Source organism: Empidonax traillii, unplaced genomic scaffold (assembly GCF_003031625.1).
Source record: "Empidonax traillii isolate 1590-97213 ecotype Southwest subspecies unplaced genomic scaffold, ASM303162v1 scaffold489:size526811, whole genome shotgun sequence".
Taxonomy (NCBI): Eukaryota; Metazoa; Chordata; class Aves; order Passeriformes; family Tyrannidae; genus Empidonax; species Empidonax traillii.
Genome location: NW_020955682.1, coordinates 435,124 through 462,927, shown reverse-complemented (window position 1 = coordinate 462,927; position 27,804 = coordinate 435,124). Strand labels below are relative to the sequence as shown.

Sequence of the window (27,804 nt, the reverse complement as noted above, 5' to 3'; positions counted from 1 at the left end):
TTGTTCACTTGTTTTTTTGTTTGGCTTGTGTTTTCTTAATGATAAAATTCACATAGTATGACCAGTTTATCAAGATCCATGTAAGGAATATAAAAGCAGCCCTGACAGTTTCCCTTTGAAGTGCAGTTACATGGGAGATAAGACCAGGCAGAAAGGAGAATTAATATGCATTTGCCCAAATATTCTATAGCAAGAACTCAAAAGAAATAAGAGATGACAGAACTGTTTGTTCTCAAGTCATTAAATTAAGATCTTTCTGAATATTCAATCAGGTTTTGTGAAACTCTCAGTAAAAACAGGTGCCTTTTAGTCTGCAGGCATTCTCTTGGCCTGCCTGCTTTTCTTTAAAGCACACATTTAACTCTCTTTTCCAATCTACCAATCTTTGATAAGCAATAGGTTCCCCACATCCTCTGTGACAGAAGAGAAAGCCCCTTTTACAGTTGATGTTGGTGACTCACCAGGTAGGATGCTCTCTCTGTCTTGAACACTCCTTTTCGCTATTCTGCAACTCGTCACCACAGCTCGTTTAATGAGAGCAGACTGCTCCAGAGGGACAGCAAGGGCTGGTTTGAGCAGGACCAAAGAGACCTCTCCTGCCTCAGCTGGGGGTGCCAGGAGCCACCAGGGAACTAAGGTTCACATCCCACAGGAAGAAAGCACTTTTGTTGCCCCTTTGAGAAATCTTGGACTGCATCTGACAGCAGACAGCCCTTCTTTGTTTAGCAGCCAAACTCCCTCATTCCCTGGGCAGTTGATTAGCTTTTAACTTCATGCCTTCACCAGATGAAAAAGATTCCCTTAAAATGTCTGGGGACAAGGGAGAAAAGCCTCAGGTGGCTCAGAAGCTGGGAGCAACCCTAGCCACAGGCCCCTGGAGAAAAAAGCTCACTGATGGAGCCTGCTGCCTTTCCTCTCTTTGGTGGCATTTCCAAGCCACTCTGCTACTGGGGCACCAAAACTAGCTTACAGTAGTTGCAGAAGGAGGGCTAAGAGCCCAGCAGCTTAGGAAAGGGGCACAAGGAGAAGCTGCTGCCAGGACTATGGTTTTTCAGCCCCTAGGCTGCAGGCTCTTGGGACAGGGAAATCCTGTTGCTGCAGCATCTTGACATAAAATAAATAACAGAAGCATGGACTTTTGGAAGACTTCTGTTTTTAACTTCTCTTTTTCTCAATGAATTTACTTGCTGATCTCTAAACATAAGGTATCTTGGATGAATGGTTGTGCTTCTCCTTGGCATCCTGCAGCAGACCTGGACTAAGAAGTTCAAAGCTGGAAGCAGAGGTTGCATCTTTTGGTCCCGGGAGCTGCCACTGCAGAAGTCACCATCTGGGAGACAGTCCCGAATGCCACTAGTTTGTTTGTTTTGGACTCCAGCAGAGTGTATCAAATCAGTCCCTGACCCCAAAGCTCTGGGAGGCACAGTCTCAGGTTTTGACTGTGAGTCTGGCTGCTGGGATTCCTTCCAGGCAAATACACCTTGAATTTTCCTTCCCATCTTGTAACACTTCATCCTTGTGAACTTAACTGAGGAATTACACATAAATAAAAATTGTATTATATTAAAAAATTACATTAAATATCTATAACTTACACATATCAATACTTATTACACACTATATAAAACACACATATTAGATACAACTATATGCTGTACATATTGTATGTTTAAAATATGTATTACATGATAAAATTTCTATAAAATTTATATAATAATAAAAACATATTCTGTGTGGGTTTTTTTTTTTTTGTCCATTTGTTTGCTTGCACAGATGTACAGTTTTTACAGTCATGCTTTGAAACCAAACATTTTGGTGGAGAATAACACTTCTCAGCACTTCTTGAGAAGATGGGGTAACACGTATTACCACAGCTGACGGTTCCAGATGGGAACTGCAGGCAATGTCTAAATGCTGCAAGAATTTTTTTGAATTGTTGGCCTCACACTTACCATTCATAGTGATGTTACGGGTGTCAAATACAGTTCCTGGGGAAACTGAAGTTTCCTGAGCAAGAAATATATTCCTGGCACTGTCATTTTGAGAGCCAAATTGGAAAGGAAAATCCAAGCAGCAGTGTACCAAGTCAAACAGCTTGGACAGATGCTATTATAGGTGGTCTTACTCTGTGCAAAGTGTTGCAGGGTAGAAAAATCATCACAGCTGAGGAAAGAGTAATAAATGAGTGCCCCAGTTGTTGCAGGAGGTGTGTACACAAAACTCTCCAGTCAAATGTGTGGTAACAGAAACTGAATTTCCCAGAAAAGCTGTTTAGCTATAAAACTAGTTGAGAAAAAAACCCTCAGCAAGAGAAAGCAGGTATTGAATTGCTCACATGTAGCCTGGCTACATTAAAGCAAGAAGTGGATTTTGCCTCTGAAACTTGTCTTGTTTTGGGTGCCAGCCTAGTTAAACAGTTAAGTTAGCAACAAATCAGTTTTAGGCATGCACCCACCAGGCTGTGTCCTGCAGCTGGGTTAGGTCTCAGTGCACAGCCTGCCGTGTTGAGAGTCACTGCTGAAAAACTGAGATTTTCCCATAACCAAACATGGCACGTAGACCCTTAATCAGCAGTAAGAATTGCACTTCTCTCTTGGACTTCTGTTCAGCAACTTTTCGATGCCTGTGATCAGCATGATACTGTCCATAAAAGGGCTTTTTTTGGACCTTGTTACTAAAGTTTACCTGAGGGGAGTGAACATGATCTGCTGAGACTTTTGCCACTGACATCTTGGAAGATGTGACATATGTGAGTGTACTGCCTGTGCAACACAGCAATCTGTGTCTGACATTACAACCTGTGCTGAAAGAAGTCCTCAGGAGTGTAAAGGAGCTCTGAGAGACCCTGTGCTGTACTTCACACCCTGATGCATTAGAGTTGCTTGGAATATTGAGGGTAACTTGCAGCACCTCTGCTAAATCCTGGGCCGATGAAAGTTGCTATATGTGTGATGCATGGGCAGCTGCTGATGTCCATAAATCATTACAAGTCTTTCTCCATCTGTGCTCTTCAAGGGTGGATCCAAATCTCTCCTTTCCTCCTACTGGGAGAGAGTGTTTCAAAATCCTGACAAAGGAGGCCAGGAATCCTTTCTCCAGAAGTCTGTGTAAGGTACATTATGGATGAGGTGGTCTGTGGTACTGTTGTGTGATGCTGCCATGAGATTTGAGCGCAGAAAGGCACATATGAAGCCAGCCTCCTGACACAGTAACATTATTTTGTCCCCAAAGACAGATGCTTTTGTTGTCCTGAAAAATTAGCCAGAGCATATTCCTGCCTCAGTTTCACAGACTTGACAATACAGGAGACCAGTCCCCGTGGGGCATAGTGTAGCTTGCTCTACTGAAATCCAGGTGTCTTGCCAAGAAATGAAAGAGAAGCCCAGCCACATCCCCCTGAGCTATTACTTTAAAAGAATTTGGCATTTATGTTTCTTTCTTGCCACGATCATTTTGGTGCCATTAGAAACATAACAAAAAATACATCACTGAGACACTTGAAAGTCCAAGAAATATTATTTTAACCTTCTGTTACATACAGCAGAGAATAAATGGAGCCTGTTTATAAGGTAAATAAAATCATCAACAGTATCTTTTACCTTGGCCCCCACATTCCTCTCTCCAGATGCTTTACTTCGTTCTGTCCAGACCATGTGTCTTCAAAGGATATACACCAGGATCATGCTACCATTTCAAGCAGTCCTCAGCAGGAGGTTTAAGCAGATGTGAGGTGCAGGTAAACCAGCTGTTAGAGGCCTAGTGCACTGATAAGTGGAAACTTTCGTTCCTCACTTAACTCCAAGAAAAAACCCACAACACCACAGATTATGGTTTTTGCACTTTATATTACCAATTCCAAGCCTGGGACTGGTGGGTCTTTGTACAACTGCTAGTGCATAAGAGTGGCTCTTCTGGGTCAGGTGATCTACCTCTGACAGAATCTTCCAGTTGTTAGTTTCACTTTTACTGGAAGTCAGTGTCTGCTTACCAAAGCAACAGTAGTACAAGGTAAATTCTGAATGGATTATCTCACAAGATAAATAATAAAAACCCCAAAACTCAAACAGCCAACCACTTCACAGTAATTTACTGAACAGCTTACAAAGCTGAAGCACTCAATGATTAGACCCGAATTCCTTTGGGGTAGGAGTTATTCTTTCAAAAGACAGTGAGAATGCGCTAAAAACCCCTGTCTCATATAGATGCTGGAATGGGACTAAACTTGGGCTGTGAAATGAAAGTCATCCTGGACCTGCTGAAACATGCTTGAATGTCTTAGGAGCACCAAAATTCCACTAAGTGCCAAAATGAGCGTGGACGTGAACAAATGTGGACATGACTTAATTGCTGTGAATCTTGGAGTGAGAAATTAATGCCCTTTGATCTATGGATAGTGCTATAGTCCTGTGACCAGATTCTTTATTCATTTACATCATATACAGTTATTTATATTGGAGCAGGACAGAAACTCTTTCAGTCTGATTTGCCCTGGTAGAAATCACAACACAGAGCTCACAGATTTGACACAGGATGGCTCAGCTCAGTCTAAGCAACTGCTAAATATAATTCACATGAGCAAGGGCAGGTAAGTAGAAGGGAATAGACAGCAGGAACTGCTGACTGCTACTTTATCCTTCCTTATAGCAGTAGGTAAGTGTACGGAACCACCCCTGTAAGTAGCCATGGAGTAAACCCTGCCAGCACACAGGAACATGGCATTCCAGCCTACAGAGACTTGCAGGTGCCTAGAGATTTCTGATGTTCTGGAACTGAAAGATGAATCCATCTCTAAGTCATGAGAATAACCACAGTGACTAAAAAAACAACCCCAGGGCCAAACACTTCATGACCAGAAAACCATCAGCTCAGGAACAAAGCAGTGAGATTTATTGCAAACACAGTAAGTTTATGTTCTTCCACTGATGTGACAATTTAATTTTTCTTAAAATTGCAATACTGACCTCTCTTCACAGGGTGGTATTCATACACGAACTTCAGATCAGTAACCAAACAGAAGTAGTTTTATTTTTTTCCTGGTACAAATGCCAAATATCACAGCCATACACATAAGCAAAAAATTGTTCTAAATAAATATGACAGCTTGATAACAAATTTAAACACAGTAATTATTGTATAAATGGTTTAACAAATGGTATTACTGTTAGCAGAATAAGCATCTCCAGGGAAAAGAGGATTGAATACATAATCTGGAAATAGATTAAATATATATATAAAATATACTCAGTTTATTGTATGGATAGATAAATATTAAAATATTTGTGCTTATAACTGGGAATGAGGCACTTATTCAGGTTAGTATAAACAAGGCCACTTGTTAAGTAGAAGGGAAAATGTTAATAAGCTTTCAAAACACGTTGCTGAAATCTAAAACCTTGAAGCCATAATAAAAAAATTAGCACACTGTTACATAGGTATTTATAGTTCATTGAATTGTAAAAAATCCAATTTCTTAAGAATGGGACAAATCTGGCATGCTTTACCAAAAACATTGGGATTTTTTTACCCAGGAAGAGGACTTTGATATTTGACTTATGAATCTCACTCATGCTTGTCCAGTTTTTCTGTGCTTGCTGTGTCCATTTCTTTGTTATCACCAGTCTGCACTATTATTTTATATATTGTAAGAAAAACATTAGACTAGTAATCCCCAAACACCTAAATATTTTACAAAGTTGTAATCAGATGCCATTCAAAGTGATCAAGTTGTTTACTGGGCTAAATATTTGGCTTGTAGAACACATAGGTTTTGATGAGATTTTATAAAAACAAATAATAATTAGAAAAAGATTTTGCCTGCAATGAAATTTAGTGATATTTCAGCCTGGAAAAAATCAAAAGCAGAAAAATAGCTCTATTGATAAACACCTAATTTCTGTATTTTATATATATATTTTTAAAAAAGATCTCTGCTTATACAAAACAGGCATTTCATAAATATTAAAATGTTCTATTATTTACATGTGTCCCCTTTTACTGTAGAATCATTGACTGCTATTATCCAAACATGCAGGTTCTAGGAGGGAGATTCTGCTTTTCTCATAGTGATTTCACATATGTGAACAAAGGCAAATTTGATCTTAGGTTACATTTGCAACTTACTGGTGAGCTTACTAAATACAAAAAGTATCTGTGGGTTAAGTCTTTGATCAATCTAGCACACATAATACATGGATCACAGAACTGGGAACATTAAAAGAGTAAATTGATGTCAGGTGACTAGGGAAAAGGTCTAAAGCACTGGGCATGGCTTACAGATAATTCTTTCAGGCTAGAACTTAGATTAGTTAAAATAAAAGATGAGTGCTTGAGTTTAGTAATAGAATTTGACCCTTGGGGTGCTGTAAACATCCTTCAATTAAGCTGTCTAGTCACTGTCTTCAGAAAACCCAGAAAAGGTAGGAAAGATTTTGACCTGACTCATTTAGTGAAAAACTGATGAAATCCCATTAAATGAGTGAAGTCTTAACAACACGAGTCTCTCTGTGGGCATATTCACACTGAATCATAGCACAGATATTCCTAGGCTAGCAGACCTCCACATTTCTGAGTTTTTATGGCTCAGAGGGCAGTTGTGCAGTATTACTGGGTCAGGTCCATTTGTGCTGACTGAGCACCACAGACAGATCAGGAAGCCTTTTGGATGGATTTTTTGTCTAGTTCAGAGGCAGCATTGTGTGGTTACAGCCAAGCTGCTTTCAAGTTGAATCCTGCTCAGCTAACTCAGATCCTTGCAGCATGATCCCCAGAATACCAAATGCCAAGGGTATTGCAGCTGAAAATAGTTTCTAGTTCCACAATATGGTGGAAGGGAACAGGCATTTTAGCAAAGTCTCAACATCCTAATTCAGAGTTTATATAGTAATATAGTTTAACTCCATTGAGAGCTCCACTGGCAACTGCACTGACTCCACTGCAGTTTAACATCTTTGCTGGTGACAAGGACAGTGGGATCGAGTGCAACTTCAGCAAGTCTACCAACGACACCACGCTGCGTGGTGTGGTGTCACAGACTTGCTGGAGGGAAGGGATGGCATCCTGAGGGACCCTGACAGGCTTGACAGGTGGGCCTGTGCGAACCTCATGAAGTTCAAGAAGGCCAAGAGCAAGGTCCTGCACCTGGATCAGGGCAATTCCAAGCACAAATACAGGCTGAGTGGGGAGTGAATTAAGAGAAGCCCTGAGGAGAATTATTTGAGGATGTTGGTGAATGAGAAGCTGAATACGAGCTGGCAATGTGCACTTGTAGCCCAGAAAGACACTCTGTCCTGGGCTGCACCATAAGAAGTGTGGCCAGCAGGTCAAGGGAGGTGATTCTTCCCCTTTACTTCACTCTTGTGAGGCCCCACCTAAAGTACTGTGTCCAGCTCTGGGGCCTCCAACATAAGTGAACCTGTTGAAGTGAGTCCAGAGGATGGTCATGGAGATGATCACAGGGCTGGAACACCTCTCCTATGAAGACAGGCTGAGAGAGTGGTGATTGTTCAACCCGGAGAAGAGAAGGCTCTGGGGAGACCTGAAAACAGCCTCCTAGTTCCAAACGGGGCCTACAAGAAAGCTGGGGAGGGACTCTATACAAAGGAATGTAGCAATAGCTCAAGGAGTACTGACTTCAAACTGAAAGAGGATAGCTTTACATATTAGGAAGAAATTTACTGTGAGGGTGGTGAGACACTAGCACAGGTTGCCCATAGAAGTCCTGGATGCCTCATCGCTGGAAGTGTTCAAGGCTCTGAGCAACCTGGTCTACTAAAAGGTGTCTCTGCCCATGGCAGATGATTTTAAGGTCTCTTCCTACCCAGGCCATTCTATGTTGCTATGACTTGAAAGGACTTTTATAAAATGTTAGTGTGAAAAATGGGACAATTTCCTGAAGGTTACATAGCTTTCATAGCCAGACATTTGATGGGGACAGAACAGGTCCCATCTAGATTAAAAACATCTTTGGCACAGAACAGGTCCTGTCTGGATAAAAACTTATGTGGGACACTGTTGATCCAAACTTGCCATGTTACCTAAGTCAAGAATGTTGAGGGAAAATTGGAGCTACTCTTGTAGAAGTAGTCATTCATTAGAAAATGCACAACAGTGACCCAGCATGTTTGTCAAAATGCACTAGGATTTACAGCAATAAATACTACTTGATTCAATCAAATGCTAACTCTTTCTTCACTTTTTTCCATTTAATATGGCAACTAGCAATTACATGCTGGATTCAGTACCATGATTCCTAGGCTCAGTTCAGGCAGAACCTTGTCCTCTGCATTTTGAATCTATCATCTTCTCTAGGTACTGAAACACTAATGCTTGCATTTCTCAGCAGTGAACATGCACTAAGAAATATAATTACCCTTAAAACACTTCCATGATTCATTATAAACTTAAGAGGACATAAGCATCCAGTTTCACTGAAAACCAAAATTCTTTCTGGATTTTATTGCATTCTTTGGCTTTATATAAACATAAATAAGGGAAAAAAATTCTCAGATTAAATAGGCAAATAGGAATTTGCAGAAAAGATGTATTGCATCCTGTGGTATGCAACTGTTTATAATGCTTTGCTGTGTAATCTAGGTGTTTTCTGAAAAAGTTCAGTTACATATAAGTAGAAAAAAAAATTTTAAAAATCACTGGTATAGCTTAAGTGAAGTCAAAAGCTTATAGGAGGGAGGATTCATACCTAAGGCATTTCATTACCTTACAAACTAATTGTAGACATTGAGTACTTTGTGAGAAACAGTACAAAATTTAACAGAAGAGTGTAAGGATTCCTTCTCCCAAGTATTGTGTTTCTGAAGAAACAGATATCCTCTCTTATTGCAGACAGGATATATAGCACCTTTGTATTGTTTCTTTTATTTTTTTGAAATGTCAGAAAGTACAAAACCAAAACAATAATCTCTCCCTTACAATGCAGTTCCTTGAATTGCTGCTTGAGATTAGTGCATGGTATAGGGATGTCAGCATTTCCTTTCGTGCAAAGTGGGAGATTCAGTACGGTTTCCACTATTGTTGATAATGGCAAAAAGAGTTCAAGATAACAAATTTCAAGTACACCTAGAAGCATATGAACTCTTTATTCCTCACGAGTCACCATTATCTGCTTCTAAAAATGTGCAGTTCAAGGGGTTTTTTTGAGGCACTCTGGAGACTCTGGCTTGAACCTTGTGGTCTTGGAATCAAACCTCTGAGCTGTCACTGTTGTAATTATGTGGTAGCATCATTGGTTCGTTGCTACCTGCCTCATTTGTGGCTTCTTTGTTCTCAGAATTTTGTTTCCATTTTAGCAGCAAGATGATAATTACAATTAAGCAGATGGCAAGGAAAATGGCAGCAGTTCCACCAATGACTGTGACCATGCTGACTCCTGTACTTTGGTTATTCAGTTCCCTGGGGAGAACACCATTGACTGCAACCTCCCTTTGAGAGACCTGTTTCTTGCTGGTGCGATCCAGTGCTATGTGCTGTATGTTTGTTCCTCGGCTGTTTTCCATTCCAATGTCTTTCGCAAGTGCTGGGTCCTGCTCAACTCCTCTTTTCTGTCGTCTCTGTGTAGATGCTCCTGGGTTCCCACCACTAAAGAGCAAGTGGTACTGGTGCTCCACGCTCCTTTTGCCGATTCCACGGTTAGCGTTCTCTTTGGAACGTACAGTGTAGATTGTATGGACGTACCACTCCCTACCCAAAGACACCTAGGAAGAAACGTTTTTTGTATTTAAACACACACATACACAACTTGGACAGCACTATACGCAGGGGAAAACAGTCTCTATTCTGAACTGGTTGCTCAGAGAAGTACTTTGAAAATCATGCACAGAAAACGGCCCACTACGTGCCAACATGCACAGAGGAGTCAGGTTTTCTGCCAAAATTTCAAGAATTTCTCTATTCCTCTTTATGGCCAGACTCTATGGCTACGGGATGCAGATAAAGAAGGTTATGGCCTTGGCATTTTTTCTGTACCATTAGTGCCAAAGGCCATAGAAAGTACCTTTAGTTGTGGACAGGCTGCAGAAACAGACCTTCTAGGTCGAACCTGCCAGTGGATCAGGCCCTGGCTCTAGTTCCATCTCAACATAAGAAAACAATTTTTTACTGTATGGTTGAATATTGGAACAGGGAGCCTTAGAGTCTCCTTCGTTGGAGATATTCAAAATACAATTGGACATGGTCCTGGGCAACCTGCTCTAGGTGACCCTGCTTTGAGCAGGGCTGAAACAAGCAATTTCCACAAGTCCCTGACAACTTCATCCATTCTGTGATTGTGTGAGTCCCTGAAGTCTGTGTGACATGATATTATCTTCCTTGAATTTCGCTTGTCTTTCCTGGATACATAACAAATTTGTCCTCCACAAGATCCAATAGGCTTGTCTGAATACTGTCTTAAAGCTACTGACTGATAATGCAGATGGCTGCAGTCAAGTTTTGTTATTATGAGAAATAATTAATTTTTTATTTTACTCTTGTTTTTTCAAGTCTTTTTCAGAATATACTATTGTTTCTTCATATTCTCATTCTTTTGACAGAATGATGATGAAATTGTTATTGGAAATGGATTCTTCATATAAAAAAGATGAAGTTTTATTTTCCTGGCAGCAGATTTTGAAACCCTTTTTATACTGATAAGCAGGCTGGGTTTTTTCCATTACTTACAGTGGGACCTTTAATACTAAAGTTGCCAGGATTAGGATCAAAGTCTCCTCCATATTTTTTTCTATTCCTGTATACACTTGAGTTTTGCATGTGGTTTTTTTGCAAATACTAAAGAGAAAAATAGTGAAGAGACGACTCTCGGAGGGGTTATATAGATGACAAGAATGAATACACAGAGCTGAAGGATTATATATCATTAAGAAGTAGTGGCACCCTTTAGTTATCAATTTTTAGGCTTTCCACTGCTTCACACTGTGTGAGTTTTCAAGGAAAGAATTGTACAAAAAATGCTGAGTATCAACTAGCTTTTGATGAAATTTACTATAAAAGCTCATGATTCTTTAATTTTTTGCATTTGAGAAGTGAAAAGGGAAACAATAAAACATTGCTGTGTAACAAGAAACTTATTAAGTTCTTAGGAGAAATGCATAAGAACAATTTGTATAATTTCTAGTTAGTTTGTGGAATTAAGTAAGAGAAAAGCAGAGTATCCCACAAAAAATATTTTAATAAGTGCTCAAAATTCATATCTAGTAATTTTTAAGCAACTATAATCATATTTGACTGCCACTGGAATCAGAATAAATCTTTCTGTTGAATTCAGTATGACTTACAGTTAACAACAGTACTTGTGCAAGTGTTTCTTTCTTAGTTCAGTACTAATAAGATATAGAAATCATACCTGAAATAGAGGAGTTGAGTCTACTTTAAATCCATCTGAGCCTGGCTGTTTAACTAATGGAATTGCTTCAGGATCATCTATTGCAAGTTTTGCATTAAAAAGCACATTTCCAAAGCTTGTGGCCTGTGTCTCTGGCTGAGCCTTGTCCTGTGTGGAGAGAAATAAAGTTTGTAAAGCACAAATTTATTTCTTCTAGGAAGTTATTTATATGCAACGTATAAATTGTTTAATTTACACATACTATTTTATGCAATCTAGTGAAATACCAAGAGAAAAGACGTGAGAAACAGTCGTAGTCACATCTGAATTGTACTAACTTCTATTTCATCTCCTACCTGAAGATATTTTTTTCTGCAGTACATGGGAGAAACACTAGAGAACAATCACAGTTACACTTATATAAAAAAGATACATAAAGGTCATCTGAAATGAAAGTAAGAAGTCTATTTCCTACTCTAAAGAAGCTACATTTAATTTCATTAACAGACATTCATATAATTATATAAGCTAATTATATAATCATCTTACTTAAAGTTGATGATTTTTAGAGTAACTAAAATTTGGGCATCAGGTTTGTAGTTACCTACCTTACTCTGTAGTTATTTTCAGAAGGGAAATTATTTCATATCATTTAAGCCATCTCTCTTTCCCTGTGGTTTCCAGAGGCAACCTAGATGACTAACTTTACACTATACACTAAATTTTGGGTGGCTAAATAGGAAAGAGATTCCAGTCCTTAACTTACATGTCTCCTAAGGCTCTCTCTATGATCAATGGATATAGACAGTGCAGAAAAGAAGCCCATCTTGGGATTTTAAGTTGGGTCAAACTCTTATTGAAGGCAGCCCCCAGAAAGATTACGAAAAGAACCCGGAGGGAGAAAGGCAAGATATTAGCCTGGAGCATGAGTGAAAGTTTGGTGCCATCAAGAGCATTTTAAAGAATGGTCAGTCTCTGGATAAAAGAGAAGGTAGAAAAAATTTAAAATATATACGTGACCCTCCCAGAATTAGAACACTTACCACAATCTTAAATCTGTACAGAAGGGATGGTGAATCAGCAAGGCACCCATATTCAGTGTTGGATGGATTATATTTGGGTACATATCCATCAGCCCCTGTGCACAGGAAAACCTTCTCGATGCTGCAGTAGAAGGAATCACCCAAATTCTGCACTGGATCCACCATCACCCGACCATATATGACATCTCCTGTAAATAGAGTTCACATCCTATTAGACTGGAACACTTAGCCCAGTTGATAAGCCTAGTCAAGAACTGTAGTGCAATGAGCCCAAAACCTTACTCCTATCTTGTTTTGACTAAAATAGGATCCTGATAGCGCGGAATTCAAATTAAATGTGCATGATCTGTGCACAGTTATACCTTCTGAGAAAGCAACATCGCTTTCTTGCCCAAAGCCCATTGAGCCATCAGATAGCCACAGTGTCTTTTTGGAGAGGAGGAACATCTGGGTGTTCAAGCTGAACTCAGCGGCCACTGGGTCACTGACCTGAAACACAAAAGCATAAGCCTGTTCAACAAGTATTCTTTAATGACTCTTAAAACATAATCATGACCTCCCCTACATTAATTATCAGCTTCTTACATCCATGCAAAAACACAGTTTAACATAAAGATCTCCCTGTACTAGACACAGTGCATTTTACGTGCAACCTTTGGATTATCTGCATCTGTGATATTTGATAGTATTCTAGGTTAGTTTCTTCCCACCACATTTTTCCAAATCCCAGGTAAGGAGGTGCCCAGGGCAACTTATGTGGGGATAACCTGAGGAAAATATTTCCCTCAAAAACTTCGCCCCCTCTCACTCATTAGAGCCTGTTTTCTCTATCCCATTTTCATTCTTACACCCAAGTCTCACCTCTGCTCTGATCCTCTGCCAATTGTTTAGAGTACACATTGCTGAGGATTTATTTGCAAGCATCACTACTTCTGATGTGCTGCAGGATATCAGATCATGCACCATGTCAAAATGCACCAAACTTGCTTGAACACCTCTTTATGCTAGTATTGATCTTTATATATTGGACATAGTTATCTATGGTTCTTCCTTGACTACAAGCATAAAATAAGTCAATACTATCAGCAGCAGGTTCTTATGGGACCATATAATGGAAGATAGAAGGCTAAGTATAAAGGGACACAACAAAGGGGAAATAATATAGTGAACAGAACTGGAGGGGGAGGCTAAAGATCAAAAAGAGGTGTGTACCTAAATAAACAATGTGGAAGACATACACATTTAAAAAAAAAAAAAGAAAATAGCAAGAGGCCACTAAACAAATAAAAAAAATCATAACATATATATGCATATTTATGGACATTTATGTATAAGTGTGTGGAAAGGAAGGAAGGAAAACAACAAAGAAAACATTCTTGCTGGCTCATGCACAAGGGTCCATTTCACAATAGAGTATCAAAACATTCAAAGAAACAGGATTTAGCAAGAAAAATATATAGCTGAAGCATTTTTATAAATGCACTGCTACTCTTCAGAAAGAGTAAGCCTACCACCTTAGTCTTTTCACAGAAACAACGATTAAAAAATAATTTCCATTCTCTTGGAATGTTTCCTTCCAAATGCCAGGGATTCAGGCTATTGGGTTGCAGTCCCACAGCTTCAAATACTTGAATGTCACAACTGGTTTCCAGCTGTTTTTGAAAGAGAAACAACAACCATGGCCTCATCAAGCTCTTCCTGAGCAGTTTAAATGTCCACTGAATAGGAAACAAGAAGGATGTATTCAGCTAAAGGACTGGATTTCAGGCACACAGTTTACAAGAACAGTGAGAGCAATGGTCTGGGTGAATACTATGCATATCACTAATGAATACATCTCTTAGGTATTCTATTTTAAATTACTATTTTTTTTTCAGTTTTACATGTAAGTCTCAGTGTTGCCAGGGGCCAACACATAGCTGTTATTTATGACAGTAATTTGAATGCAATTATTTTCATGGGCATTTGAGATGTTTTAAACAAGAGTTCTTAATAAAATAATCTGTGAGCACCAGCATAATCTGCTGGGTGAGAAGAGTAGCTGTCAATTTACTCTTCCTATTTGCCATTTCCATTAAATCTTCATATGGATGATCTGGGGACAATGCAGATCACTCATGATAGATAATCCCATCTCCAAGGGATTAAAGCCCACGTGATATTTGCCTCCTCAAGAAGCACAGAACTTTTAAAACTGGTCCATCCCAGAGAAGCAAGTATCCTGATTATGGAAGTGCTTCTGTCAGGAAAGAGTCATATACATTTAAAAAATGGAGATATTGAAAGGGATAAAGCAAAGCTTGGATAAAGCTGAATACTGTTAATATTCAGGAAGTTAGACAGAGTGAGACATTAGTAATACAACCCTCACTAGTGTTTCAGTATACCTGCTTCACTCCTCAGGGAGCATGGAGAGAAGAAAAAAGAGATGTGCAGATTATACATGTTAAAGAAGGAAATGTTGAATCTCCAGAGGGGAAACACTAAATACATTGTCTTCTTGATGTTTGAATCTTAAAATGGTTCCTCACTTGTGAAATAGGGAAAAAAATTGTGAAGGAAATTAGAACAAAAAGTTTCCAAGGAAATTAAAACCCTCATATTAAAAATCCCAAGAAGATAATTCAGTACAGGAGCTGAAGCACTAGACAAAGAATTGGGGGATACAACTCCTATCCTGCTACATCATTTTTTTCACTAGACTAGTCATTTTGGTCCACTTATGACACCTACACTCACTGATTTCAAAGAGTCACAGACAGGTTTGGGTTGGAGGGCACATTTAAAGATTATCTCACCCAACCTCTCTGCAATGAACATGGACATCTTCCACTAGACCAGGTTGCTTAGAGCATTATCCAACCTGGCCTTAAACACTTCCAGGGATGAGGCATCCACAGCTACCCTGGGAACCTGTGCCAGTGTCTCACCACCCTCATTGTAAAAAGTGTCTTCATTATATCCAAACTAAACCTACCCTCTTTAAGAGGGTAGATACTGCCTACTGAATTTGTGCTATTGTACTGCTACCAATTGCTGTTTTTTTGGGATCTGCTTTAAGTCCACATAGTGTTTCAATCTATGATCATATGGAACAATATCATGGATCACAGAATTTGCCAAACCTCTTTTACTATGAGTATCTCAGGAAAAAGAGATGGTCTTGGTTTGAAAATTCTTGGTGATGGGGGATTAACCGGCCACAGTCTATGACACTGTTGCAACTTTTCACCTTATTCCTATTTTGAAATTGATGTACCTGAAACTTCCATATACTGTATTATTAAAGCTTTATCTGATTATATGACCCCTATAGTATCTATTTGTTTGAAGGCAGTTCTAATTCTTAGTCATGGTTCTAAGTTCTTAGCCATAGGCAACTTCCAGGTGAGAATTAGGTCTCTCCCTAGGCTACTTTGCCGATTTTGCAATGATTTTTGCAGGTTTTTGAACTCTCTTTGAAATATCAACATTGTATTGTTTATGCTATGGTCAGGTACAAGTTGTGGTTTAGCATTGCTATGAATTGCATTGGAGTCCCCAGAAGCAGATTGAAAATGCCAGACAAAAGCTGAAGTGCTGGACTATTATAAATTCCCCTCACCCACTCCATTCAAAATTTTTCAAAATGTTTTGCTGGTTAACTCTGAGAAGGCAGGTTTCACATCAGATCATGTATCATCTCTCTACTTTTCCAGGACTTAATGCTCTATCAAGAACCATCTATTCTCCCATAGCTGGTATATTGCCAAATGAAAGCATAAAGACTGCATACATTCCCTTGTGTACTCTAGCTAATTCAACAGAAAAGTGATCGTGTATCCCTGACCGATCTGGATCAGATTTATACTGTAAGATGATTTAATGGCATACATCTATACTATTAATGAGCATGAAACCACAGCCACACTGTTCCAGTATTAGCTGTATTGGCTCCAAATAACAGAAAAGTCTATCATTTCCTTTACAGCTGGGCTTTGTGAAAGGTATGCTGTTTGCCTGTTCTTATGTTTCCATATGATCCGTACTGCTATGGATGGGATTTGTTTCAGTCACTTTTGTCTTAAAGTTAAGCATTTTACTAGTGTTGATTATCTACACTTCCTCTACAGTCAGTGAAGGAAGTTATACCTTAGGGCTGAATGAACCTTCCTCTGGAGGACCCACTTCTAATACCAGAGACCTCGCTCTGATTTTGTGTCAGATGAAAACCTTCTGACAACTGTTTTATATTTGCCTAATTACCTGATAAAATTGATTCCTACCAAAGCCAACAGACAAGAAAAAAATTCCCAAATGTTACTATCACACCACAGTAACCAGCCTCCACACCAGTGCCAATGACCTTCTTATTGACTTTCAAAAACTGGTCATGTATTGAAATAAAAACCCATTTATGCTCTTACATTTGCCTTTCCCAGTTGGGTAAAACTGATTATTTAGCAGAAGGGTAGTATGTGCTGTACCACCAATTTAGAAATGCTTTGCTTATAAGCAAGTAAATTCAGTTTCCAGTGCTCTTATTACGAGACCAACACAGGTAATATGGGAATCAAACTAAAACGAAAACACAACGAAGGTATTGTTGGAATGGTACCTGCTGGAATCGGATATCCAGATCAAAAGTGATCGGCTCTCTAGGATTGCAGATCACTGGTAGGCTGTACTCCTGATGTGGAGCAGTGGTACAGGATATCAGCTTCACGGTGTATGTTCCAGAATAGTCTCGAACCTGAACAGAGACAGAGAGAGAGAAAGAGGTAGCTGTATCACCAGACCATAGCCACAGGCTGGGGCAATAGAAGACATAGTGAAGGCTGAGGTTTTACCGCAAAATCTGAGACAAAGCTCCACTGCTGTACTGGTTGGTTGTAGGTTGGCTCACTTCGGATGAGGCTGAGACTAAATGTTAGGCCTGGGTGATCAGCTGACATAACCATGGAAGTCAGAGATGAAGCTAGAAAGATGCCGAGAGACAGATTTATCACCTTTAGTGTTTCATTGCAAACTCTCAGAGCCTGAAAAACATTCCCAATAATTCATAAACCATAATGCCACAGCTGATGTTAATACCTTTGCAGGGCAGTGGGTTTTATTAACTGAAACTAACAAACCAATTACAGTCAACTCAGTGGGGCCTCCTTGATTGTTGTTCAAGTGTCTATTCAAGAGCTGCTTTTGGACTGCACAACAAGAACTGTATGAAGACTAAATTTAACAGACAGGTAAAATAGTGAGAGTGGAATGGTAAAGATCTATAATCTGTCCTGTTTTAAACTTGGAATGTCAGCCCAGGGAAACACAATATAGTCTCTCTTAGGAATGGAAAGCTTTTGGCTCCACCCTATAGGCAAAGCCTAACATACAAGAGGACAGCTGAGAAAAAGTAGAAGCATTATAAAGGAGTTTTATAGGTTTAAAAAACCCTGAGTTAAACTAAAGGAGATTTCTCAATTGTTTTTTTGCTTCTCATTGTTGTTCAGCAGATTTAATTTAGTTAGATAATCTTTGCCATGGCTGGCATTCATGCTTAGATTTATGTCCATACACAGTGTCTTACACCTGTAATTATTCTGAATAAAGGCACTGAGGTTTAAACACATTAAATTGCAGGAAGAGGTTGTCAGCAATGATTAATTGAATGTCAGTGAGAATGTTATGTTAATGGAGTGATACAATGCCTTTTCTTGCTCTCTGAAAAACGTTCAAATAATCTAGAAAGCTTCAAGTTAGAAAAGAAATTTTAATGTTATGTAAGTTCCTAGGGCAAAATAAGTAAACAGTAATCGTTACTATTGGATTAATACCACAAATCTGTAGATCCCTAACAGACAGAATGGCCTAGATCTTCATCTTTCATGAAACAGTCTCTTGATCAAGTGGACCTATCTGCTTTCTATCAGATTCATCCATATTTCAACACATTTGACAACCTGAACACAGTCATCAGTGCAAAGTAAGAAATCTCAAGCAGAGGAAAAACCCTTATTCGAAGAGCACAGTATATAAAAATAAAGTCAGATATAAGCAGAAGAAATAGAAAAAAAATGAACAGCATAAAATTTGTGAGGGGTGTCTTTGTTTCTTATAGTACTGCTAAAGGGCAGATTATGCTTACCAGGATGGGACATAACAAATAGGCCATGAAACCGGGCTTCGGTCTTGAAGTTGACAACCAAGCGCCCCTCCTCACTAATACGCATGCTGGTTGGGTACAGGGAACCTGGCAGCAAAACAACAATTAACAAGGTCTGTTCCACTTGCAAATGACAGTGAATCACACTCCTGTGAAACACCAGACCCACTCTTTCATTTCTTGTCATGCCAGCTGTTTGGGAGGGGGGCTGCTGGTACTTTTTGGGTTATCTCAAGATTATTATCAAACAAGAATTTACACAGTGAGGCCTAGAGTTTTCACAACAGCTTCCAAAGCACACACAGAACTTCCCTGTGAAGTCATGCTTTCACATGTTACCACGGACCTACACAGCTGCTCTAGTAGGCTGAGAAAATGTCCACACAGCACAGTCTGTGCTTGTGTTTGGGCAACAGCATGGTCAGCTGCCAGAGGGTCTGTAGAAGGAAGAATAGTTGCTTGAGAGATACTCTTTATCAGTGCCTACTGTGCCAAGGCAGGAACCACCAGCATTTAGCTATAGCAGTTGGTTGACTTCCATGGCAATTTGCTTTGCGGTGCTTCAATCTGTGAAACTCATTCTGACAGACTTTGCATTGCTGGCAATTTTTGGCTTGATTTTGGCCCAAAACACAGGCTTATGTCTTCTAATTTCAAATTGCAAGGTCTTGCTTACATGTCAGAAGTGGTTTACAGCTGTAGCTTGCAGCCAAGTCCCTTTTACTCTAAAGTTCTGCAAAGCTTCAGAGTGCAGGCATTTCCTCCAGTGATCTTTTACAAAGAGCCAGTGATGAACTACCATTCTGCTAGCCAGAAAAAAGAAGGAAACAGGAATGTTCCCCCATGAATATGCTGGCAACCAAATGCACTCACCAGTGTGAATGTACACCACCTGTATAAAATCACCTGTACCAATCATATTTATTGGTATATTAGAAATATCTGCCTCTCTATATATGTATGAATTATGGTTTTAGAAGACCTTGACTGCTTCACAGTGTTAAGTAGAATTTATGTAGAACAATTATATGAATTTGGAGCTATGGAAGTAAACTGGAAACTAGTTAATTCCTCCATTCTAAGAAAAATAGTTGCTCAAGAAATAGTACCCAAATCAGATTGGGATATGCTGGAGGTCTAATTTCCACTGCCTCCCTCTTTATCCTGGCTGTTTTCAAAGTTCAGCATCTCCAAAGATCTGGCCATCAGCTTAAAAAGAGAAATAAAAAAACTGAAGCATCAAATATAGGAAATGGTGGCATAGATGCACCATGTAACTCCTGAGACTGAGGATTAGAACTGATTGTTATTTGGCGAGCAGCATATCACATGATTCCTGGCATGTGGCTTATTCTTTAGGCATAGCATGACATGTGCTTTATTCTTCATGCACTGTAGATTCCCCTTGCCACTCCTCATTTCCTGCTCTTAACATAAGGACAGAAATTGAATAGCAACGACTTCTGTAATCCATATACAGAAACAAAAAATGATTTCATTTTCCCTGAAGTTCTGAAATTGTGTTGGTGTATGTACATAACTACAGTTGGTGCCTGTATTCTAACTTAGGTTGAGAAAAATATGGAACACCTGAAGCGTAATGCTGGGAAATACTACGTAAATTTTCATAAATAGAAAACACAGCACACAGGTGTAACTATATACTATAATCTTGCACACACATCTTTATGTCATTATTTTTAAAAAATAAATTATTTACAAAGATAAATTCTGTAATGATACAGTTTGATTTGTTGACTAGTTACACTCACTAACATTTACTGACAGTATCTAATACACATTTACAGAATGTTACAGTTTCACCATTTACTACTCCAAAATACAGAAAGGGCTATTATCTACATAATATATTCGGGTTTTTTGCATGTTTCACAATGTTTTCAAAATATCAAAAGTTTCTGAACCCAGCAATTCATAGCCAAAAAAAATGGTATCATAGAAAACCTTAATTTTTTTTTTTTCACCAAAGTGCAAACATCTTGTGTGATAACAGGATGTACCTTGAGGTTTTGAGTAGAAATAATTTTTTTTAATTTTTGCAGATTTACTTTAATTGTAACAGTAAAATTGTCTTTCTTTGTAATAAAAGCACTGATGCTAACTTTACACAGTTTTTATAGACACTCCAGCAGAGACCTGTGAGCGCTAGGAAATGACAGGTTGTTTGCAACTGATAACAAATAGTAATTTTTAATATTTTTTTTTTAGTATTGGAATGATTGAAAAATCATTCTACTGTGTGCAAATAATACTCTTAGTAACAGAGAATGAGTTTTGTGCAAGGAAATCCAACACCCACCTTGGAGCTCTGCTTCAGGTGGGCTACCGATCCCATCCTTCCACAGGATGGCAGTGTCATACACAAAAGTCAGTCGAAGCTCTGACTGTAGGTCGAAATGCTGCCAGCCTCCTACACCCACAGGAGAGTGGAAAACATAAGAGACGTACAAAGGGACTCTCAGTGTGACATAGGACTGTACTAAGTTGAGAACCTATAAAAAAAAAAATTATACACTAGGGTTAGTGATCATGAAAGGCAGTCTTGCACAGGTAAGCCAAATACAAGAGAAAGGGAAGAGAGACCTTCAAATAAATATTGTGACTGAATCAAATTCTCTCTTTTTGCAAATTACAGATGAAGTGCAAAACCACGTTTCAAGGTTTTCAGCTGGGCTAACATACCTTCAAGTTCCATTTTTTGTATTTGAAACTGATAATGACTTCTTATAATGCATAACCCCTTCAATTTTGACTCATCATTTTTGTTCATGTTTTCTTAATACTTAAACAACATAAATTCAAACAAAGGCTTTAGAAATTTTTCATATATCCTCTTTCATTTTCTCTCTCATTGTGCTTTAACCAACTCTTTTGCTTACATTCTTCTGTTACCACCATCTAAGAAGCATTCCTGGAAGACCCTGAAATTGCTTAGACATCATCGCAAGACTGTACTTACTTATCTCTGCAACTATTTCTTTTTTTGCCCATGATAGTAGCTAACATACTGCATGCAAGAACACAAATCACATTGTTTCTCACTGTTTGGAAGAACTAAAATAATGTGCAAGTTGGTATGGATTTAAAAATAGACCCTTTATGCATATGTCGTACAAAACAATAGTGCTGTAATTATCAAAAAACTACATATTACTTATATATATTTTGATGAAAAAAGAGAAGAAGAATAGTGTCAGTAAACTGTCTTAAGATAGCTCTTACATGATACATGGATCCAATCTTTTCTGAAGAGACTTTGTATTGATGTTTTGTTACAAATACTTTTTCATTCATATATCTCTGATTAGATATTATGCAATACAGATCCTTTTAGACCATTCTGGATTTTCTCAGAAATATACAGAAGGAAAGACACTGAGATCATCTCCCAGTGGGAAACTTTTCAAAGGCATAAATGTTGTTGAATTCTCATTTACTTCCCACAGAAAATCCATATATAAATTTGTACATCTTAAAATTTCCCTGGTGTGATTACCTTACTTGCTTCTAAAGAGTGTTTTGCACTACTAACCCCCACCCCCAACATCCAAATTTTAAAAGCTATGTAAAAATCAAACTCCTGGGCTCACCCACTGGCATGTCAGGGGGCTGAATGCCCATTACCTCACAGCTGCTTTACATTTCCAAATGCCTGACAAAACTTTTAGTAATATGATGAAACCACAAATTTACTGCTCGCACTAACTAAATACTCTAAACTAATTAGCTTTAATTCATTAAAGCAAATGTCTGCAGTTGCCACAACTCACTTTCATGTGTGACACTCCTTGATCTACACAGTATGCTATCAAAACCCTTTCACCTTATATTGTTTGTATTGTTCCACAATATGTGCTAGCATTTAAACAGTAAACAGTCTGAAAACACACAATCACAGAATTGTCAGGGTTGGAAGGGATCTCTGGAGATCATCTAGTCCAACTCCCCTGCCAAGGCAGGGTTGCCTAGAGCAGGTGACACAGAAATGTGTGCAGGGGAGATTTGAATGTCTCCAGAGAGGGAGACTCCCCAACCTCCCTGGGCAGCCTGTTCCAGTGCTCTGCCACCCTCAATGTAAAGAAGTTCTTTCTCATGTTGAGGTGGAACTTTTCATGGTTTAGTTTACAGACATTACTCTTTCTCCTGTCACTGGGCACCACTGAAAAGAATCTGGCGCCACTGAAAAGTAAAACAGTAACACAGACTGGTAAACGAGCTGAGATGCTACAGTTGTAGATTATTTATATTAATGCTTCTTTGTTTGTGTAACATAAACGCAATCAAGAACTTCTATTTGGAAAAACAACAACAAAAAAGGATTTGCTTCTATATGTATTGGATGAAAAATTGAAGTTAGACAAAAATATTATTCTTTAGTAGCAAGTTTATCTTTGGGATACCTGCAGGGGTATCTGAGCAATTATTTTGGACACAGATTTGCTAAATTGTTCCAAATAACAACACAGTATTCTCACTTCTATAAAAAAATACAGCTACGATGTAGCTCTAGAGTGTTTCCTGGTTTGCCTTTGATTCAGGAATAACCTCAAAAATTGGTCATTTCCTGGAAGTGTATCAAGCACTGAATACATGTGGTAGTATAACAAATGTGTTTCTATTGTAAGGTCGTCCCAGAAAAACTATATTGGCTTTTCTCCGTGTGTTTTTGTTCTACAGCTACAGGCTGTACAGTAACAATTGGACATTGAAGTCAAAGATCAGAAATTCAGTTTGCCTATGAGGAAGAGACAAAAGCATGTGGAAGAGGATTTTCTATATGTTCATTATTCTCTTGAATAGAAGCATATATAATGCTAAATGATAAAGTAGAGCACTGGAATATCAAAGTGAGAATTTAATGACCTTGGGACTAGAATAATAGTAGTGAGATGAAATTTTATAGCCTAAAGTATAAGGTAACAGAAACTAGTCACAGGGATTTCTAGTAGAAATGAAAGACACTTGTTAGAAAAATAGAGGGGAAAATATTTGGTATGTGAGTTGATCACAGCATAACTATTACCCTCCTACCCTCTCCATGTGCTATGATCCTAAGACAAACTGAGGAATGGGGTGGAAATTAGAAGCATGCATGTCATTATACAAGAGCACTAGAGAGAGCTTATCTGGAAGAGCTTTGATCATCCATGCTTGAAAAAGTCTAATTTGCATTGTAGACTGTAAAAAAAGGAATCAACATAATCACCAAAATGGCAAAACTAGCAGATGAGAAGAGTCTGAAATAGTTAGATTGTTAAGCCCAGTACAACAAAGGCTGAGAGGGAATAAAAATGCTGTCTATATACATCAGGAGGCGAAGATCAGAGAAGGGCCACTGACGATGAAAGATGGTGCTGACATGGGAACAAGTGGGCATGAGATGGTCATGACAAATATAGGCCTAGAAATCAGAAGAATTTCTAGCCCTGAGTGTGGTGGCATTCAGCAGGAATAGCGAGGTCATGAAAGTCTGTTAGTTTTTAGATTAAGTTTACTAGTGTTTTGAACAACATTTTGTAGAGCTAAAGCAGTAGCCTGGACAGGGTGATCCACAAAAGCTCTTCTAGCTGAGTTTCTTATGCCACCGCAATTACAAAAACCAAACTACAAAACCTCCTTTCAAAGCTTTTCTGGATTTTCAAGTACAAGGTATCATCGGCTTTTCATGAATACTGTACATAAAGCAATCCATTAATGAGGTTTTTAAGCCACATTTTAGAGTTTTCTTGCCTCCATTAAATGGGACCCTAGTGTTAGCAAGCTCAGAGCATTTGTAATGGTGGAAATCAAGTAGCAGGATCCCTTCGGGGGCAAGTCTGCTGCAAACACTGCTCCTCTGACATACATTACCTTTACTCTGCGGGAAAATCTGAAACTCTCTCCATTTCTAGGACCCTATAATTTAAAAGGTTTTTCCCTTTTAGTAAGACCTGCAAGAGATGTTTTATACAGCAGGGCTGTTTGCCCTAAGCCTGGAATTTATTTCTGTACATCTATATGCTTCCACCAGTATAGCTGCCCTTATATGTGATTCCTGGTAGGTGGGAAGAGGAAGGAGTTCTTGCTAAAAGCTCATTGAGATTTCATGCACACAAAGCCTTCTTTAGGCACTCATGGATTTGCAGGTGTGGAAGCAAACCTACAACACTGATAGTCAGAGAATTACTGAATAAATAATTTTCTCTAGTCTAACAGTAAATGAAAACTTTTAAGGGTCGATTGTTTCTACAAGGGGAAATCTACTCTTCCATAGGCAGAAAAATCTCAAGATATGCTATATGAAAGGAACTTTTGATATAATAAAAAAAAAAATACAGAGGAAGTTAAGTGCAGAGGAAAGCTGTGTCAAAGTGAGCAGCCACCTCCTTGCCCCCCCTCCTCAAACTAATCAATGGAATGTGTTACACAGATGGAGGACTCTTACTTCTCTAGTCCTCTTAATAATGCTGTTTAGACAAACATGAGAAAACATTCTTTCCATTGAATTATCTTCTTTTCCAGTACTATTTCCAGTACTGCCTGCAAAGCCTATTGAAAGCAGCCAGCTGTTCATACTATATCTCAATGTGACATTGATGAGACCAAAATGGTAACTTAGAGCTGTGTAAATGTAGGGTCAGCTTAACTGCTGTGGGAAGATAGAACAGGTGCATTATGTCGATACATCATATGCACAGAAGATTTTACCAGTGGCACTGACGAAATTACATTCACTAACATTATTTTTAAACCATAATAAGTGGGTGTAAATTTTAGCCTTGTGATACCAGGAGAGAAATACAAACTAGAGCTACACCTCAGCTGAAATGGGAAAATTGTGTCTATGACTCTGTGATAATGCCAGGTCTGGAGCACCAGAGAAGACAGAAGACAAAAATTCTTCCAAGCAGGGAGCAGATGCTTATAGTTAATATCTGGAAAAATGTAGATAACAAATAATCAAGTACCGCATCTCAAAATTCATGAGTGTGAGAGAAAAACATGACTTATACTCAACATTGTCATAAGAAGTAGAGTTTCATACATTTTCTTTCCAAGATAAATTATCACAGAGCATAAGATCTGGTTTTGAATATTGAAAATTCTCATTTAATACTTAGGAAGAACTAACGGGAGTTTCTATAGGTGTTCTTTTGTTCGTTTTTCAAATCAAACTGTCAAACTTCATTAAGTAAAAACCATAATTATTTTGAGAATCTGTCACATAACAAGTGAGAAGATTTACAATAAAAAGATTTTGATAAAAATAGTACTGATAAAATCAGAATTGGACATTAGAAATAACACAAGTTCATGTTTTACACTATACATCTCAATAAAACAGGCCTTACACGAAAATTCTGTTTTTGTCCTCCAAATTGCCCTGTCTCAATTTCTATTGCATCTACTTGCTACGTCTGTGAATTTGAGCCACACAAGTTTAACAATGTTATCGATTAACGGCATACAGAATGTCAATACGGTAAACCTAAGATTTGGCCCCATCAAGGAACCCAGCCAGGTAGGCCACAGGTGAAATGCAAAGCATTGTTTAAAGAAGTCTGAATGGAGGGGAGATGCAACACAGCCTTGAAATGCCAGTTTTTTGAAAAAAATTTAACCTCTGACTTTGTTACACAGCTGATACATTAACTTTATAGTAGTTTTTTCTTCACAGCTTACTAAATGCACATGTTCATAGTTAGAGAAAAAATGTTTGGCTCTTAGTGAGATTTCATGTCAAGGAAATATGAGCTGTAGGGCTTTCTATACTTGGCTGTGGTGGCTAGAGTGAATATAAAAATCTGAAAACAGACATTTCTCTTTATTTACACTTTATAACTTCTAATGAGATTTTCAGAAGAGATTAGTTTTCCCCTGAAAGTATGACTTTTGTAAAACTAGAATTACTAAAGCTGGAAATATACTGTTTCTGTGTGACAAAAACCCTCTGCAAGCTGGCTTGTATAAGCTGCAGCAGTACATTAGTGACTTCCAAATCTGTTTGCAGACGGGATTTTCAAACATTCAGTGCCATAACATGGAGCATAAATATGAACTGAATCTACTGAAAGAAAGACATTTTCCCTTTGGGCTAGAAATAACTGTTATTAGAAGAGAAAAAGCAAACTGCTCAGCTATACTCAATTACCATAGTTTCAAGGTATAAATCTGTACATTCAAGTATTTTAATACACATTCTTCACCTTCTTGTTTCTGTTAAAGACTTGATTAACTAGTTGTTAATAAAATTTGTTGGAATGGTAATTTTCTTGCTTCTCTATTCCAAGTCTGGCAGTGGACTGGAACTAGGGTAAGCAACATCCATAAATAAATACTTGGCCAGAACCACACAGAAGCCTTCAGATGCCAAACTGCCTGACTATAGCAAACAGTTACAGCAGTAGGAAATGAAATCAAATGATACTTCACACGCTATCAAATAAGTTTAGGCCAACACTTCAATATACACTTTTTTAAAGGACAGTCACTTGCTTTGTTTCCACTGTCTCAGTTTTTAACTTCCTTTCATGAAAATCTGTCATTGTTTTAGAACCTGTGTCTTGAGAATGTGAGATGTCTGTAGTACTTGACTCACACAATGTCCACATGAAGTAAAGTCTAATCTTTATTAGTTACTTGAAAATACAGTAAGACAGCTCTGAAGTAGGTGAGTTTCCCTTTTTAAGATCTGTACACATCCAAATGCAGACACTCAATTTTAGGCTGTGACTGCCAGTTCTCTTAAAGAAAACTGCTAATGATTAAAGCTAACCCTAACTTTTACAAGGACAGAATTCTAATCCAAGTTAATTAGCTTACTTTAAAGAGGAATAGGCCTTTATTTTTAAATACAAGTTCCTTCAGCTGCACATCTTAATCCATATTTAGATACATAAATGCCTGATTTTTCAGTTGTGGGCAGACCCCAGGAACAAACCGTCAAGCTGTACACTGAAAGGAGTGCTGCAACTAACTCACACAAGGTTTGCTCATGCACAGAATAATTGAGAAAGAGAATGGGTCACAATCAAAAGGCCTCAAAGGAAAAAAAAAAAGAAAACTAAGACCTTCTCTGTATGTATTATGATAGTTCATGAGTTCATGGGAACTGACTAAGACAGCTGCAGCTTGCAGCAAACACTAGGAGTTATGCCAGAAGAACCACACCAGCTGCAGGTCTCCCACCTCACTTCGTGCTCACTAAAGTTCATCTTCATCCCCTATCATAGCAGGAGTTCTCATAAAGTGAAGGTCCCCATCACATAAGATATTGCCAGATCCTTTTGTGA

General features: G+C 38.5%; 1 protein-coding gene across 1 annotated transcript in view; it reads right to left on the bottom strand.

Annotated features, from left to right (window-relative positions):
• Positions 1-7,779: 7,779 nt before the first annotated feature.
• Positions 7,780-27,804, bottom strand: part of FREM2 (FRAS1 related extracellular matrix protein 2) — a 123,726-nt gene continuing 103,701 nt past the window's right edge. Inside the window, exons 17-24 of the mRNA XM_027896251.1 lie at positions 20,832-21,024; positions 18,494-18,598; positions 17,205-17,332; positions 16,973-17,107; positions 12,738-12,864; positions 12,376-12,563; positions 11,354-11,500; positions 7,780-9,710 (exon numbers count right to left, since the gene is read on the bottom strand). Coding sequence (XP_027752052.1) covers positions 9,198-9,710; positions 11,354-11,500; positions 12,376-12,563; positions 12,738-12,864; positions 16,973-17,107; positions 17,205-17,332; positions 18,494-18,598; positions 20,832-21,024 — 1,536 coding nt within the window. The 3' untranslated portion in view covers positions 7,780-9,197. The remainder of the gene's footprint in view (positions 9,711-11,353; positions 11,501-12,375; positions 12,564-12,737; positions 12,865-16,972; positions 17,108-17,204; positions 17,333-18,493; positions 18,599-20,831; positions 21,025-27,804) is intronic.